The following is a 16,049-nucleotide window of genomic DNA, read 5'->3' as shown; positions in this document are numbered from 1 at the left end:
TATATATATATATATATATATATATATATATATATATATATATATATATATATATATATATATATATATATATATATATATATATATATATATATATATATATATATATATATATATATATATATATATATATATATATATATATATATATATATATATATATATATATATATATATATATATATATATATATATATATATATATATATATATAGTCTGGTTTCAGAAGTGGTAATGGATGTGTGGATCAGGTGTTTGCTTTGAAGAATGTATGTGAGAAATACTTAGAAAAGCAAATGGATTTGTATGTAGCATATATGAATCTGGAGAAGGCATATGATAGAGTTGATAGAGATGCTCTGTGGAAGGTATTAAGAACATATGGTGTGGGAGGCAAGTTGTTAGAAGCAGTGAAAAGTTTTTATAGAGGATGTAAGGCATGTGTACGTGTAGGAAGAAAGGAAAGTGATTGGTTCTCAGTGAATGTAGGTTTGTGTCAGGGGTTTGTGATGTCTCCATGGTTGTTTAATTTGTTTATGGATGGGGTTGTTAGGGAGGTGAATGCAAGAGTCTTGGAAAGAGGGGCAAGTATGAAGTCTGTTGTGAATGAGAGAGCTTGGGAAGTGAGTCAGTTGTTGTTCGCTGATGATACAGCGCTGGTGGCTGATTCATGTGAGAAACTGCAGAAACTGCTGACTGAGTTTGGTAAACTGTGTGAAAGAAGAAAGTTAAGAGTAAATGTGAATAAGAGCAAAGTTATTAGGTACAGTAAGGTTGAGGGTCAAGTCAATTGGGAGGTAAGTTTGAATGGAGAAAAACTGGAGAAAGTAAAGTAATTTTAGATATCTGGGAGTGGATCTGGCAGCGGATGGAACCATGGAAGCGGAAGTGAATCATAGGGTGGGGGAGGGGGCAAAAATCCTGGAAGCCTTGAAGAATGTGTGGAAGTCGAGAACATTATCTTGGAAAGGAAAAATGGGTATGTTTGAAGGAATGGTGGTTCCAACAAAACTGTATCGTTGCTATGCGTGGGCTATGGATAGAGTTGTGTGGAGGAGGGTGGATGTGCTGGAAATGAGATGTTTGAGGACAATGTGTGGTGTTAGGTGGTTTGATCGAGTAAGTAATGTAAGGGTAAGAGAGATGTGTGGAAATAAAAAGAGCGTGGTTGAAAGAGCAGAAGAGGGTGTTTTGAAATGGTTTGGGCACATGGAGAGAATGAGTGAGGAAAGATTGACCAAGAGGATATATGTGTCGGAGGTGGAGGGAACGAGGAGAAGTGGGAGACCAAATTGGAGGTGGAAAGATGGAGTGAAAAAGATTTTGTGTGATCGGGGCCTGAACATGCAGGAGGGTGAAAGGAGGGCAAGGAATAGAGTGAATTGCAGCGATGTGGTATACCGGGGTTGACGTGCTGTCAGTGGATTGAATCAGGGCATGTGAAGCGTCTTTGGTAAACCATGGAAAGTTGTGTGGGGCCTGGATGTGGAAAGGGAGCTGTTGTTTCGGGCATTATTGCATGACAGCTAGAGACTGAGTGTGCACGAAAGGGGCCTTTGTTGTCTTTTCCTAGTGCTACCTCGCACACATGAGGGGGGAGGGGGATGGTATTCCATGTGTGGCGAGGTGGCGATGGGAATGAATAAAGGCAGACAGTGTGAATTGTGTGCATGGGTATATATGTATGTGTCTGTGTGTGTATATATATGTGTACATTGAGATGTATAGGTATGTATATTTGCGTGTGTAGACGTGTATGTATATACATTGTGTATGGGGGTGGGTTGGGCTATTTCTTTCGTCTGTTTCCTTGCGCTACCTCGCAAATTCGGGAGACAGCGACAACGCAAAATAAATAAATAAATAAATGTACTATATATATATATATATATATATATATATATATATATATATATATATATATATATATATATATATATATATATATATATATATATATATATATATATATATATATATATATATATATATATATATATATATATATATATATATATATATATATATATATATATATATATATACATATATATAAATTTTTTTTTTTTTTTTTTTTTTTTTTTTTATACTTTGTCGCTGTCTCCCGCGTTTGCGAGGTAGCGCAAGGAAACAGACGAAAGAAATGGCCCAACCCCCCCCCCCATACACATGTACATACACACGTCCACACACGCAAATATACATACCTACACAGCTTTCCATGGTTTACCCCAGACGCTTCACATGCCCTGATTCAATCCACTGACAGCACGTCAACCCCTGTATACCACATGGCTCCAATTCACTCTATTCCTTGCCCTCCTTTCACCCTCCTGCATGTTCAGGCCCCGATCACACAAAATCTTTTTCACTCCATCTTTCCACCTCCAATTTGGTCTCCCTCTTCTCCTCGCTCCCTCCACCTCCGACACATATATCCTCTTGGTCAATCTTTCCTCACTCATTCTCTCCATGTGCCCAAACCATTTCAAAACACCCTCTTCTGCTCTCTCAACCACGCTCTTTTTATTTCCACACATCTCTCTCACCCTTACGTTACTTACTCGATCAAACCACCTCACACCACACATTGTCCTCAAACATCTCATTTCCAGCACATCCATCCTCCTGCGCACATCTCTATCCATAGCCCACGCCTCGCAACCATACAACATTGTTGGAACCACTATTCCTTCAAACATACCCATTTTTGCTTTCCGAGATAATGTTCTCGACTTCCACACATTTTTCAAGGCTCCCAAAATTTTCGCCCCCTCCCCCACCCTATGATCCACTTCCGCTTCCATGGTTCCATCCGCTGACAGATCCACTCCCAGATATCTAAAACACTTCACTTCCTCCAGTTTTTCTCCATTCAAACTCACCTCCCAATTGACTTGACCCTCACCCCTACTGTACCTAATAACCTTGCTCTTATTCCCATTTACTCTTAACTTTCTTCTTCCACACACTTTACCAAACTCAGTCACCAGCTTCTGCAGTTTCTCACATGAATCAGCCACCAGTGCTGTATCATCAGCGAACAACAACTGACTCACTTCCCAAGCTCTCTCATCCCCAACAGACTTCATACTTGCCCCTCTTTCCAGGACTCTTGCATTTACCTCCCTAACAACCCCATCCATAAACAAGTTAAACAACCATGGAGACATCACACACCCCTGCCGCAAACCTACATTCACTGAGAACCAATCACTTTCCTCTCTTCCTACACGTACACATGCCTTACATCCTCGATAAAAACTTTTCACTGCTTCTAACAACTTGCCTCCCACACCATATATTCTTAATACCTTCCACAGAGCATCTCTATCAACTCTATCATATGCCTTCTCCAGATCCATAAATGCTACATACAAATCCATTTGCTTTTCTAAGTATTTCTCACATACATTCTTCAAAGCAAACACCTGATCCACACATCCTCTACCACTTCTGAAACCGCACTGCTCTTCCCCAATCTGATGCTCTGTACATGCCTTCACCCTCTCAATCAATACCCTCCCATATAATTTACCAGGAATACTCAACAAACTTATACCTCTGTAATTTGAGCACTCACTCTTATCCCCTTTGCCTTTGTACAATGGCACTATGCACGCATTCCGCCAATCCTCAGGCACCTCACCATGAGTCATACATACATTAAATAACCTTACCAACCAGTCAACAATACAGTCACCCCCTTTTTTAATAAATTCCACTGCAATACCATCCAAACCTGCTGCCTTGCCGGCTTTCATCTTCCGCAAAGCTTTTACTACCTCTTCTCTGTTTACCAAATCATTTTCCCTAACCCTCTCACTTTGCACACCACCTCGACCAAAACACCCTATATCTGCCACTCTGTCATCAGACACATTCAACAAACCTTCAAAATACTCATTCCATCTCCTTCTCACATCACCGCTACTTGTTATCACCTCCCCATTTACGCCCTTCACTGAAGTTCCCATTTGCTCCCTTGTCTTACGCACCCTATTTACCTCCTTCCAGAACATCTTTTTATTCTCCCTAAAATTTACTGATAGTCTCTCACCCCAACTCTCATTTGCCCTTTTTTTCACCTCTTGCACCTTTCTCTTGACCTCCTGTCTCTTTCTTTTATACTTCTCCCACTCAATTGCATTTTTTCCCTGCAAAAATCGTCCAAATGCCTCTCTCTTCTCTTTCACTAATACTCTTACTTCTTCATCCCACCACTCACTACCCTTTCTAAACAGCCCACCTCCCACTCTTCTCATGCCACAAGCATCTCTTGCGCAATCCATCACTGATTCCCTAAATACATCCCATTCCTCCCCCACTCCCCTTACTTCCATTGTTCTCACCTTTTTCCATTCTGTACACAGTCTCTCCTGGTACTTCCCCACACAGGTCTCCTTCCCAAGCTCACTTACTCTCACCACCTTCTTCACCCCAACATTCACTCCTCTTTTCTGAAAACCCATACTAATCTTCACCTTAGCCTCCACAAGATAATGATCAGACATCCCTCCAGTTGCACCTCTCAGCACATTAACATCCAAAAGTCTCTCTTTCGCACGCCTGTCAATTAACACGTAATCCAATAACGCTCTCTGGCCATCTCTCCTACTTACATAAGTATACTTATGTATATCTCGCTTTTTAAACCAGGTATTCCCAATCATCAGTCCTTTTTCAGCACATAAATCTACAAGCTCTTCACCATTTCCATTTACAACACTGAACACCCCATGCATACCCATTATTCCCTCAACTGCCTATATATATATAAATATATATATATATATATATATATATATATATATATATATATATATATATATATATATATATATATATATATATATATACATATATATATATATATATATATATATATATATATATATATATATATATATATATATATATATATATATATATATATATATATATATATTTGTACTTTTAATATGTTATCTGAGACGGTACAGGCTACTGAATTCCCAAAGTAAAATTAGATTTATATGAAAACATAATCGTTTGTTAAGTTTAAACTACTCGTAAGAATTTTGGAAGAGTTATCAGTTTTTACTTTCCGAGACGGCTCGGGGAAAGGGAAACTGTAATCATGTATATCTCGAGTGAGAAGTAACACCGTTAGAAAAATATATAGAATTTATCCTGAATTGTTAGCCTTTAAGTACTTAAGAATATCAAGGAAATTATGAACTTAGATATGCTCTTAATCGTACATACGAAAGTCTTGCTTTCACTGGGATATGAATTAACTAGACGTTGACGTTTCAGACACTCTCGATACACACACAAGATAGAGTGTATTTTATGTACAATGGACGAGGCTGGAGCTACGTTAGTCTTGATTAATCTTAACCAGAAGAACTTTTCCTGACCGTAAAGAAGTTGACTGAAGATGGTGTTATGCTGGCTTACATGAACTAGCATGGCTTGAATTTCCCTCACAAGCATTAACCTAGTGTAATCTAGCGACAGCTGACATGAAATTACTTGGCTTAAATGCTCATGATTTGCGATGACTGACCTGAATAACACTGATGCCACCGATGGTTGTCTGGATGATGGTCTCCGTAACTAGCTTATACTCCAGGAGACGACGCTCACCCGTGAACACCGCACCCACACCGTCCTGCTCAGCACAATGATCCCAGGTTTACGTAGACGTGAAAACCAAATGAAAAATTTCCTTCAATTGCAATGAAAGATATGTATCATGTACATATCAAAATCTTATTCCAGATCCAGATCAATACCTTTATTTAACTCAAAAGTTATCATACAAATCAAGATGAGTCATAATAAGATTTCATTTCAATAAAAAGTTTATTTTAGATACAAACAATGACATGAACAAAACTCTATCATTGAAGAAATGTACAAGGACAAAAGAGATTATACCTTAAGTAATATTTAGAAATGGAAAAAAGGGTAAATGCTACCATCTGATGCAAAGAGATATAGAATATACCGCCAAACCTTTAAGAGGACTCCCTGGGTGTGTGTGAGGTCCTGGACACTGAATTCCAGGGTACAGATCTGCCTGTCGAAAGGGTACATTCGGAGATCGAAGTAGCAGCGAAACTTGAGAGTGCCTTGCTGCTGGTACAGAAGGGTGTTCTCCTCCCCGCTGTACATATCATCTGCCGAGGTGTCACCCTATTTAGTGTGTGGTCTAGCAGTATACAGTGCAGGACCGCAGGAGTCTACAGTCATGGGTTATAGTAGGAATTATTTGAGGAAAGTGCGGTATATAAATGTGTACAGGCCAGGAATACAGTAGAGAGGTACGATAACATAAACTGCTATTGCATGAAGTATACAAAAGCATAAATATAAATTTTGGAGGTGCGATGATATACAGCGTGAATGTACGGAATAGACGTACACACATGTACGTAAGAGACGTGGAATAATGACGGCAACATGCAGTATCTAGTTTCGATTGTGTACAGGATAAGAATGCTGTGATACACTGTACAGAGGTGCCACAATATGCAATATAAAGGTATTTTAAAAGAGACGAAAGATGGTATACAATACACATGTTAAAGTACGGTAAAAATATGCAACAGTATACTGTACGGAACTACGAAAAAAGTATGTATAAGAGCAGCAACAATGAGGATTCAGTTGCTATTATATACAATATATCGGAGCCATATCATAAAAAGAATGATACAGCATATAGCAAAGTAGTTTCACAGCATCTATGATCGAAATGACAGTTGAAATTTTAAAGAACAGGGTAAGATGGTAAAGCGCATGGAAATAAAACAATATGAGCCATTTTTCCTTTCAGAAAAATAATAAGTACGTCCATTATGAATTAGATCTGATTATTCATTCTCACAAGTAACGTAATGTCGCTAGATAACTGAAGTATTACGATGCAACGTCTCTATGACTGTACATGAAAGCTACGGTAATAAAAGAATGGAACAGTAAAAATCAAGATGTTGTAAAAGTGCGAAATGCAGAAATGCATTTTTCAAAATGAAGCCAAGGTGATAGAATGAAATAAAGAACTTCCTGTTGTCAAAGATAGTATCACATAAGCTTAATCGGATTTATGAATTATAGAAAAATATGTTGAGAGAAAGTATGAGGCGTATAAGGGAAATTAAATGTCAGAAGGAGCATATTGTATAAAGTAGCGAAAGAAAACCTAAGGAATTTTAATGCTATATTAGAAACAAGAGAGTCATTACGAGAACAAGAGAAACAAGAGAGTCATACGAGAAATAGTGATTCAGTTAAAGACAACGAAACCCTGGCAAAAATTTTACATATTTTTTGCACATGTGTTTACGACCAAAGACGCAACTCAAGTGATGAATTTCGTCTTCGGTCACTGGTAAAAGAAGAGAACGTTCTACAACATATAATTGTTGAAGATATACTATGACTAATAAAAGGAATCATTGTAAACAAAACGGCATGCCCATATGAAAGCTATCCAAAGAGAATGGTAAAGACGAATAATGGGACAGTTAAGCCCTAGACTGCTCTTTCCCATTAAACTAAGATAGAGCCCCGATCGCCCATGGATATGTCTTCTGGGGCCTGTTCGGCCTTGAACCAGCAGCAAAACCCGTGACTGGTTGCAGGAATCAACGTCGCTCCCTCTGAATCCGCTGTCGTGAACCTCATCAGAATTGCCACCTCTTAGAGAGCAGCAGTACTAGAACTCGTTGTCAACTTCACCTAGTGCTGTTCGTCCTTAACTTCCTATTACTTGTCTTGCATTTGATCCTCGAAGGGATAAACTACACTTGCCTTCCCTGACAATCCATCAACTGACACCAAAATTCGCTGACACAATCTTGACCCTGCTCTAGGACAAATCATGGTGTCGTTCTCGTCTGCTAAGGTAGGCTACATCTCACGTGGCCGTCAAGGTATCAGTGTATATACTATCAGTGGATATACTATCAACGGAAACCTCCTCCCTCTGCCATTGGATTATACTGACACTGGATATCAGACTTTGAAAAACCCAACATACCTTGTTGCACAATATCTCTTGGAACATGACTGAAATGGATCAACCAGGAGTGCAGTGTCAGGAGCTTCAGTCGTAATGGGGTTCCCATTTAGGGGCTAGATGCTTTTTGTAATGTTTTAGGCCCCTAACACGAGAGGTTTCATTCATTCTGTTAATGAATACATATGTATAAAGGATTGGCACCTCCTGCTTACTACTACTGCTGCGGTACGGCTCACTTTTTAGATTATGATCTTTAACAACAGAGTGGGGTGTCTCAATGTGTGTGGAAGCAACTGAGATGTGAACAAAGGAGAGATTGGTAATATGTTTGAGGAAAAAAACCTGGATGTTTTGGCTCTGAGTAAAACAAAGCTCAAGGGTAAAGGGAAGAGTGGTTTGGGAATGTATTGGGGGTAAAGTCAGGGGTTAGTGAGAGGACAAGAGCAAAGGAAGGAATAGCACTACTCCTGAAGCAGGAGTTGTGGGAGTATGTGAAAGAGTGTAAGTAGATTCCGGATTGATATAGTTAGAATTGAAACTGGATGGAGAAAGATGAGTGATTATTGGTGCCTATGCACCTGATCATGAAAAGAAAGATCATAAGAGGCAAGTGTTTTGGGAGCAGCTGAGTGAGTGTGTTAGCAGCTTTGATGCACGAGACCGGGTTATAGAGATAGGTGATTTGAATGCAAAGGAGAGTAATGTGGCAGTTCGAGGTATAATTGATGTACATGGGGTGTTGTGTTGTAAATGGAAATGGTGAAGAGCTTGTGGAGTTGTGTGATGAAAAGGAACTGCTAATTGGGAATACCTGCCTAAAAAAGAGAGATAAACATAAGTATACGTATGTGAGCAGGGGAGACGATCAGAAGGCGTTATTGGATTACGTGTTTATTGATAAGCTTGTTAAAGAGAGACTTTTGGGTGGTGATGTGCTGAAAGCGGCAGCTGGAGGGATGTCTGATCACTATCTTGTGGAGGTGAAGATGAAGATTAGTAGAGGTTTTTCAGAAAAGAAGAGAGAATGTTGGGGAGAAGAGAGTTTTGAGAGTAAGTGAGCCTGGAAAGGAGACTTGTGTGAGGAAGTACCAGGAGAGATTGAGTGCAGAATGGCAAAAGCCAATACCAAATGACTTAAGGGGAGTGAGTGAGGAATAGGGTGTATTTAGGGAAGCAGTGATGGCTCGCGAAAAAGATGCATGTGACGTGGGAAAGGTAGGAGGTCGGTAGATCAGAGAGTGGGATGAAGGAACAGAGGCGCTTGAACAATTTTTCCAGGGAAGTAGTGCAAATAAGTGGGAGATGTATAAAAGAAAGCGGAAAGAGATCAAGAAAAAGGTGCAAGTGGTGAAAAAGAAGGCAAATAAGAGTAGGAGTGAGAGAGTATCATTAAATTTTAGGGAAAATTAAAAGATTTCTTGAAAGGAGGTAAATAAAATGCGTAAGACAAGACAATATATGGGAAAATCGGTGAAGGGGGCAAATGGGGAGGTAATAACAAGTAGTGATGAAGTGAAATGGAGGTGGAGTGGATATTTTGTAGATTTGTTGAATATGTTTGATGATAGAGTGGCAGATATCGGGTGTTTTGGTCGGGGTGGTGTACAAAGTGAGAGGGTCAATGAGAATGGTTTGGGGAACAAAGAAGAGGTAGTGACACCTTTGTGGAAGAGGAAAGCTGGCAAGGCTGCGGGTTTGGATAGTATTGCAGTGAAATTTGTAAAAAAAAAAAAAAGGAGGTGACTGTGTTGTTGATTAGTTGGTAAGGATATTCATTGTTTGTATCGATCATTTTGAAGTGCCTGAGGATTGGCGGAATGCATGCATAGTGCCACTGTACAAAGGCAAAGGGTATGAAGGTGAGCGTTCAACTTAAAGAGGCAAGAGTTTGTTGAGTATTCCCAGGAAATTATATGGGAGGATATTGGCTAAAGAGGTAAAGCCATGTACAGAGCATCAGACTGGGGAAGAGCAGGGTGGTTTTAGAAGTGGTAGAGGATATGTGGATCGGGTGTTTGCTTTGGAAAGTGTGTATGAGAAATATATGAAAAAAACAGATGGATTTATGGATATGGAGATGCCATATGATAGGGTGGACAGGGATGCTTTGTGGAAGGTATTAAGTGTAGAGGGTGTGGGAGGTAAGTTGCTAGAAGCAAGGAAGAGTTTTTACCAAGGATGTAAGACATGTGTACGAGTGGGAAGAGAGGAAAGTGATTGGTTCTCAGTGAATGTCGGTTTGCAGCAATAATGCATGATGTCTCCATGGTTGTTTAATTTGTTTATGGGTGAGGTGGTTAGGGAGGTGAGTGCAAGGGTTTTGGAGAGAGGGCAAGTATGCAGTCTGTTGTGGATGAGAGAGCTTGGTAAGTGCGTCAGTTGTTGTTCACTGATTATACAACGCTGGTGGCTGATTCGAATGAGACACTGCAGAAGTTGATGACTGAGTTTGGTAAAGTGTGAGAATGAAAAAAGTTGAGAGTAAACGTGAATAAGAGGAAGTTTATTAGGTTCAGTAGGGGTGAGGGACAAGTTAACTAGGAGGTAAGTTTAAATGGAGAAAAACTGGAGTAGGTAAAGTGCTTTAGATATTTGGGAGAGGACTTAGTAGCGGATGGAACTATGGGAGCGGAAGTGAGTCACAGGATGGGGGAGGGGTCAAAGGTTCTGGGATCGTTGAAAAATGTGTGGAAGGCGAGAACGGTACCTCAGAGAGCAAAAATGGGTATGTTTTAAGTGGTTCCAACAATTTTATATGGTAAAGAGGCATGGTCTATAGATGGGGTTGTACGGAGGAGGGTGGATGTGTTGGAAATTAAAAAAAATTGAGGACAATATGTTGTGTGAGGTGTTTTGATCGTGTAATTAATGAAATGACGAGAGACGTGTGGCAAAAAGAATGGTTTGGACATTTGGAGAGAATGAGTCAGGAAAGATTGACGAAGAGGATATATGTGTCAGAGGTGCTGCGAAAGAGAAGCGGGAAACCATATTGGAGGTGGAAAGATGGAGTGGAAAACATACAGGAGGGTGGAAGGTGTGTAAAGAATAGAGTGAATTGGAACGATGTGGTATACCGTTGTTGACGTGCTGTTAGTGGAATGAACCAGGGAATGTGAAGTTTCTGTGGGGCCTGAATGTGGAAAAGAAGCTTAGGTTTCGGTGCATTACACCTGACAGCTAGAGACTATGTGTGAACGAATTTTTTGCTTGTTCCTGGCGCTGCCTCGCTGGAAGGGGAGGATGGGATGTTGTTAGGGGGGGTGGGGTTGGGGTGGTTGGTGTGTTTGTGTGTGTGTGTGTGTGTGTGTGTGTGTGTGTGTGTGTGTGTGTGTGAGTGTGGGGTGGGTTTGGGGGGGATGCTATCTCGTGTGTAGCCAGGTGGCGACGGATATGGATGAAGGCATCAAATAAGGATATGTACATGTGTATATTATGCATATGTCTGTGTATGTGTATGTATGTATACGATGAAATGTACATGTATGTAAATGTTTGTGTATGGGCGTTTATTCACATATGCTGTCTTCATCCATTCCCGCTGCCATCCCGCCACATATGCACGCGAGGAAGCGCTAGGAAAAGACAACAAAGGCCACATTCGTTCACACTCAGTCTCTAGCTGTCATGTGTAATGCAACGAAACCACAACCCCCTTTCCACATCCAAGCAAAGCAAAACTCTCCCAAGACGCTTCACATGCCCTGGTTCAATCCAATGACAGCACCTCAATCCAAGTATACGACATCGTTCCAATTCACTCCATTCCTTTCACGCCCTTCACCCTCCTGTATGTTCAGGCCCCGATTGCTCAAAATCTTTTTCACTCCATCCTTCCACCTCCAATATGGTCTCCCACTTCTCCTCGTTCCCTCCACCTCTGACACATATATCCTTTTTGTCAATCTTAACTCACTCATTCTATTCATGTGACCAAACCATTTCAATACACCCTCTTCTGCTCTCTCAACCACACTCTTTTTATTATCACACATCTCTCTTACCCTTTCATTACTTACTCGATCAAACCACCTCACACCACATATTGTCCGCAGACATCTCATTTACAACACATCCATCCTCTTTCGCACAACCCTATCTATAGACCACGCCTCACAACCATATAACATTGTTGGAACCACTACTTCTTGATACACACCCATTTTTCATTTCCGAGATAAAGTTCTCACCTTCCACACGTTCTTCAACGCTCCTAGAACCTTAGCCCCTCCCCACCCTCTGACTCACTTCCGCTTCCATGACTCCATTCACTTCTAAATCCACTCCCAGATATCTAAAACACTTCACTTCCTCCAGTTTCTCTCCTTTCAAATTCACCTCCCAATTGACTTGTCCCTCAATCCTACTGAGCCTAATAGCCTTGCTCTTATTCACATTTACTCTCAGCTTTCTTCTTTCACACACTTTACCAAACTCAGTTACCAGCATCTGCAGTTTCTCACCCGAATCAGCCACCAGCGCTGTATTATCAGTGAACAACAACTGACTCACTTCCCAAGCCCTCTCATCTACAACAGACTGCATACTTGCCCCTCTATCAAAACAGGTACAGTAGGTACAGTAGGGTTGAGGGACAAGTCAATTGGGAGGTAAGTTTGAAAGGAGAAAAACTGGAGGAAGGGAAGTTTTTTTAGATATCTGGGAGTGGATTTGGCAGCGGATGGAACCATGGAAGCGGAAGTGAATCATAGGCTGGGGGAAGGGTTGAAAGTTCTGGGAGCGTTGAAAAATGTGTGGGAGACTGCATACTTGCCCCTCTATCAAAACAGGTACAGTAGGTACAGTAGGGTTGAGGGACAAGTCAATTGGGAGGTAAGTTTGAAAGGAGAAAAACTGGAGGAAGGGAAGTTTTTTTTAGATATCTGGGAGTGGATTTGGCAGCGGATGGAACCATGGAAGCGGAAGTGAATCATAGGCTGGGGGAAGGGTTGAAAGTTCTGGGAGCGTTGAAAAATGTGTGGGAGACGAGAACATTATCACGGAAAGCAAAAATGGGTATGTTTGAAGGAATAGTGGTTCCAACAATGATATATGGTTGCGAGGCGTGGGCTATGGTTAAATTGTGCGGAGGAGGGTGATTGTGCTAGAAATGAACTGTTTGAGGACAATATGTGGTGTGAGGTGGTTTGATCGAGTAAGTAATAATAGGGTAAGAGAGATGTGTGGCAATAAAAAGAGTGTGGCTGAGAGAGCAGAAGAGGGTGCTTTGAAATGGTTTGGTCACATGGAGAGAATGAGTGAGGAAAGATTGACTAAGAGGATATATGTGTCAGAGGTGGAGGGAACGAGGAGAAGTGGGAAACCAAATTCGAGGTGGAAAGATGGAGTGAAAAAGACTTTGAGTGATCGGGACCTGAACATGCAGGAGGGTGAAAGGTGTACAAGGAATAGAGTGAATTGGAACGATGTGGTATACCGGGGTCGACGTCCTGTCAATGCATTGAACCAGAGCATGCGAAGCGTCTGGGGTAAACCAGGGAAATTTTGGGGGGCCTGGATGTGAAAAGATAGCTGTGGTTTTTGTGCATTAAACATGACAGCTAGAGACTGAGTGTGAACCAATATGGCCTTTGTTGTCTTTTCCTAGGGCTACCTTACGCACATGATGGGGGAGGAGGCTGATATTTCATGTGTGACGGGGTTGCGATGGGAATGAATAAAGGCAGACAGTATGGATTATGTACTTGTGTATATATGTATATGTGTGTGCGTGTATATATATATATGCATACGTTGAGATGCATAGGTATGTATATTTCCGTGTGTGGACGTGTAGGTATATACATATGTATGTGGGTGGGTTCGGCCATTCTTTCGTCTGTTTCCTTGCGCTACCTCGATAACGCGGGAGACAGCGACAAAGGAGAACAGTATATATATATATATATATATATATATATATATATATATATATATATATATATATATATTTACATCATATGTTTTAATTTAATGAAAGTATTTTCCTTATTTTCGGTAATTCAAAAATATTTTTATGGTACACATGAATTGATGTATATGACTGTGTATATATATATATATATGTGTATGTGTGTGTATGTGTGTGTATATATATATATATATATATATATATATATATATATATATATATATATATATATATATATATATATATATATATATATATATATATATATATATATATATATATATTTATCCCTGGGGATAGGGGAGAGAGAATACTTCCCACGTATTCCCTGCGTGTCGTAGAAGGCGACTAAAAGGGGAGGGAGCGGGGGGCTGGAAATCCTCCCCTCTTTTTTTTTTTTTTTTCAATTTCCAAAAGAAGGAACAGTGAAGGGGGCCAGGTGAGGATATTCCCTCAGAGGCCCAGTCCTCTGTTCTTAACACTACCTCGCTAACGCGGGAAATGGTGAATAGTATAAAAAAAAAAAAAAAAAATAAAATATATATATATATATATATATATATATATATATATATATATATATATATATATATATATATATATATATATATATATATATATATATTGATTAGAAAGGGTAGTGAGTGGTGGGATGAAGAAGTAAGGTTATTAGTGAAAGAGAAGAGAGAGGCATTTGGACGATTTTTGCAGGGAAAAAATACAATTGAGTGGGAGATGTATAAAAGAAAGAGACAGGTCAAGAGAAAGGTGCAAGAGGTGAAAAAGAGGTCAAAGGAGAGTTGGGGTGAGAGAGTATCATTAAATTTTAGGGAGAATAAAAAGATATTCTGGAAGGAGGTAAATAAAGTGTTTAAGACAAGGGAGCAAATGGGAACTTCAGTGAAGGGCGCTAATGGGGAGGTGATAACAAGTAGTGGTGATGTGAGAAGGAGATGGAGTGAGTATTTTGAAGGTTTGTTGAATGTGTTTGACGATAGAGTGGCAGATATAGGGTTTCTTGGTCGAGGTGGTGTGCAAAGTGAGAGGGTTAGGGAAAATGATTTGATAAACAGAGAAGAGGTAGTAAAAGCTTTGCGGAAGATGAAAGCCGGCAAGGCAGCAGGTTTAGATGGTATTGCAGTGGAATTTATTAAGAAAGGGGGTGACTGTATTGTTGACTGGTTGGTAAGGTTATTTAATGTATGTATGACTCATTGTGACGTGCCTGAGGATTGGCGGAATGCGTGCATAGTGCCATTGTACAAAGGCAAAGGGGATAAGAGTGAGTGCTCAAATTACAGAGGTATAAGTTTGTTGAGTATTCCTGGTAAATTATATGGGAGGGTATTGATTGAGAGGGTGAAGGCATGTACGGAGCATCAGATTGGGGAAGAGCAGTGTGGTTTCAGAAGTGGTAGAGGATGTGTGGATCAGGTGTTTGCTTTGAAGAATGTATGTGAGAAATACTTAGAAAAGCAAATGGATTTGTATGTAGCATTTATGGATCTGGAGAAGGCATATGATAGAGTTGATAGAGATGCTCTGTGGAAGGTATTAAGAATATATGTTGTGGGAGGCAAGTTGTTAGAAACAGTGAAAAGTTTTTATCGAGGATGTAAGGCATTTGTACGTGTAGGAAGAGCGGAAAGTGATTGGTTTTCAGTGAATGTAGGTATGCGGCAGGGGTGTGTGATGTCTCCATGGTTGTTTAATTTGTTTATGGATGGGGTTGTTAGGGAGGTGAATTCAAGAGTTTTGGAAAGAGGGGCAAGTATGAAGTCTGTTGGGGATGAGAGAGCTTGGGAAGTGAGTCAGTTGTTGTTCGCTGATGATACAGCGCTGGTGGCTGATTCATGTGAGAAACTGCAGAAGCTAGTGACTGAGTTTAGTAAAGTGTGTGAAAGAAGAAAGTTAAGAGTAAATGTGAATAAGAGCAAGGTTATTAGGTACAGTAGTGTTGAGGGTCAAGTCAATTGGGAGGTAAGTTTGAATGGATAAAAACTGGAGGAAGTAAAGTGTTTTAGATATCTGGGAGTGGATCTGGCAGCGGATGGAACCATGGAAGCGGAAGTGGATCATAGGGTGGGGGAGGGGGCGAAAATCCTGGGAGCCTTGAAGAATGTC

At 40.2% G+C, this 16,049-nt stretch overlaps 1 protein-coding gene across 1 annotated transcript in view; it reads right to left on the bottom strand.

Annotated features, from left to right (window-relative positions):
- Nucleotides 1–16,049, bottom strand: part of LOC139765808 (uncharacterized) — a 296,756-nt gene that overhangs the window by 57,328 nt on the left and 223,379 nt on the right. The window contains exons 8-9 of the mRNA XM_071693602.1: nucleotides 6,004–6,167; nucleotides 5,552–5,656 (exon numbers count right to left, since the gene is read on the bottom strand). Of these exons, the coding sequence (XP_071549703.1) occupies nucleotides 5,552–5,656; nucleotides 6,004–6,167 (269 nt within the window). The remainder of the gene's footprint in view (nucleotides 1–5,551; nucleotides 5,657–6,003; nucleotides 6,168–16,049) is intronic.

Source organism: Panulirus ornatus, chromosome 56 (assembly GCF_036320965.1).
Source record: "Panulirus ornatus isolate Po-2019 chromosome 56, ASM3632096v1, whole genome shotgun sequence".
NCBI classification, from domain to species: Eukaryota; Metazoa; Arthropoda; class Malacostraca; order Decapoda; family Palinuridae; genus Panulirus; species Panulirus ornatus.
This window is presented reverse-complemented; position numbering and strand designations above follow the sequence as displayed.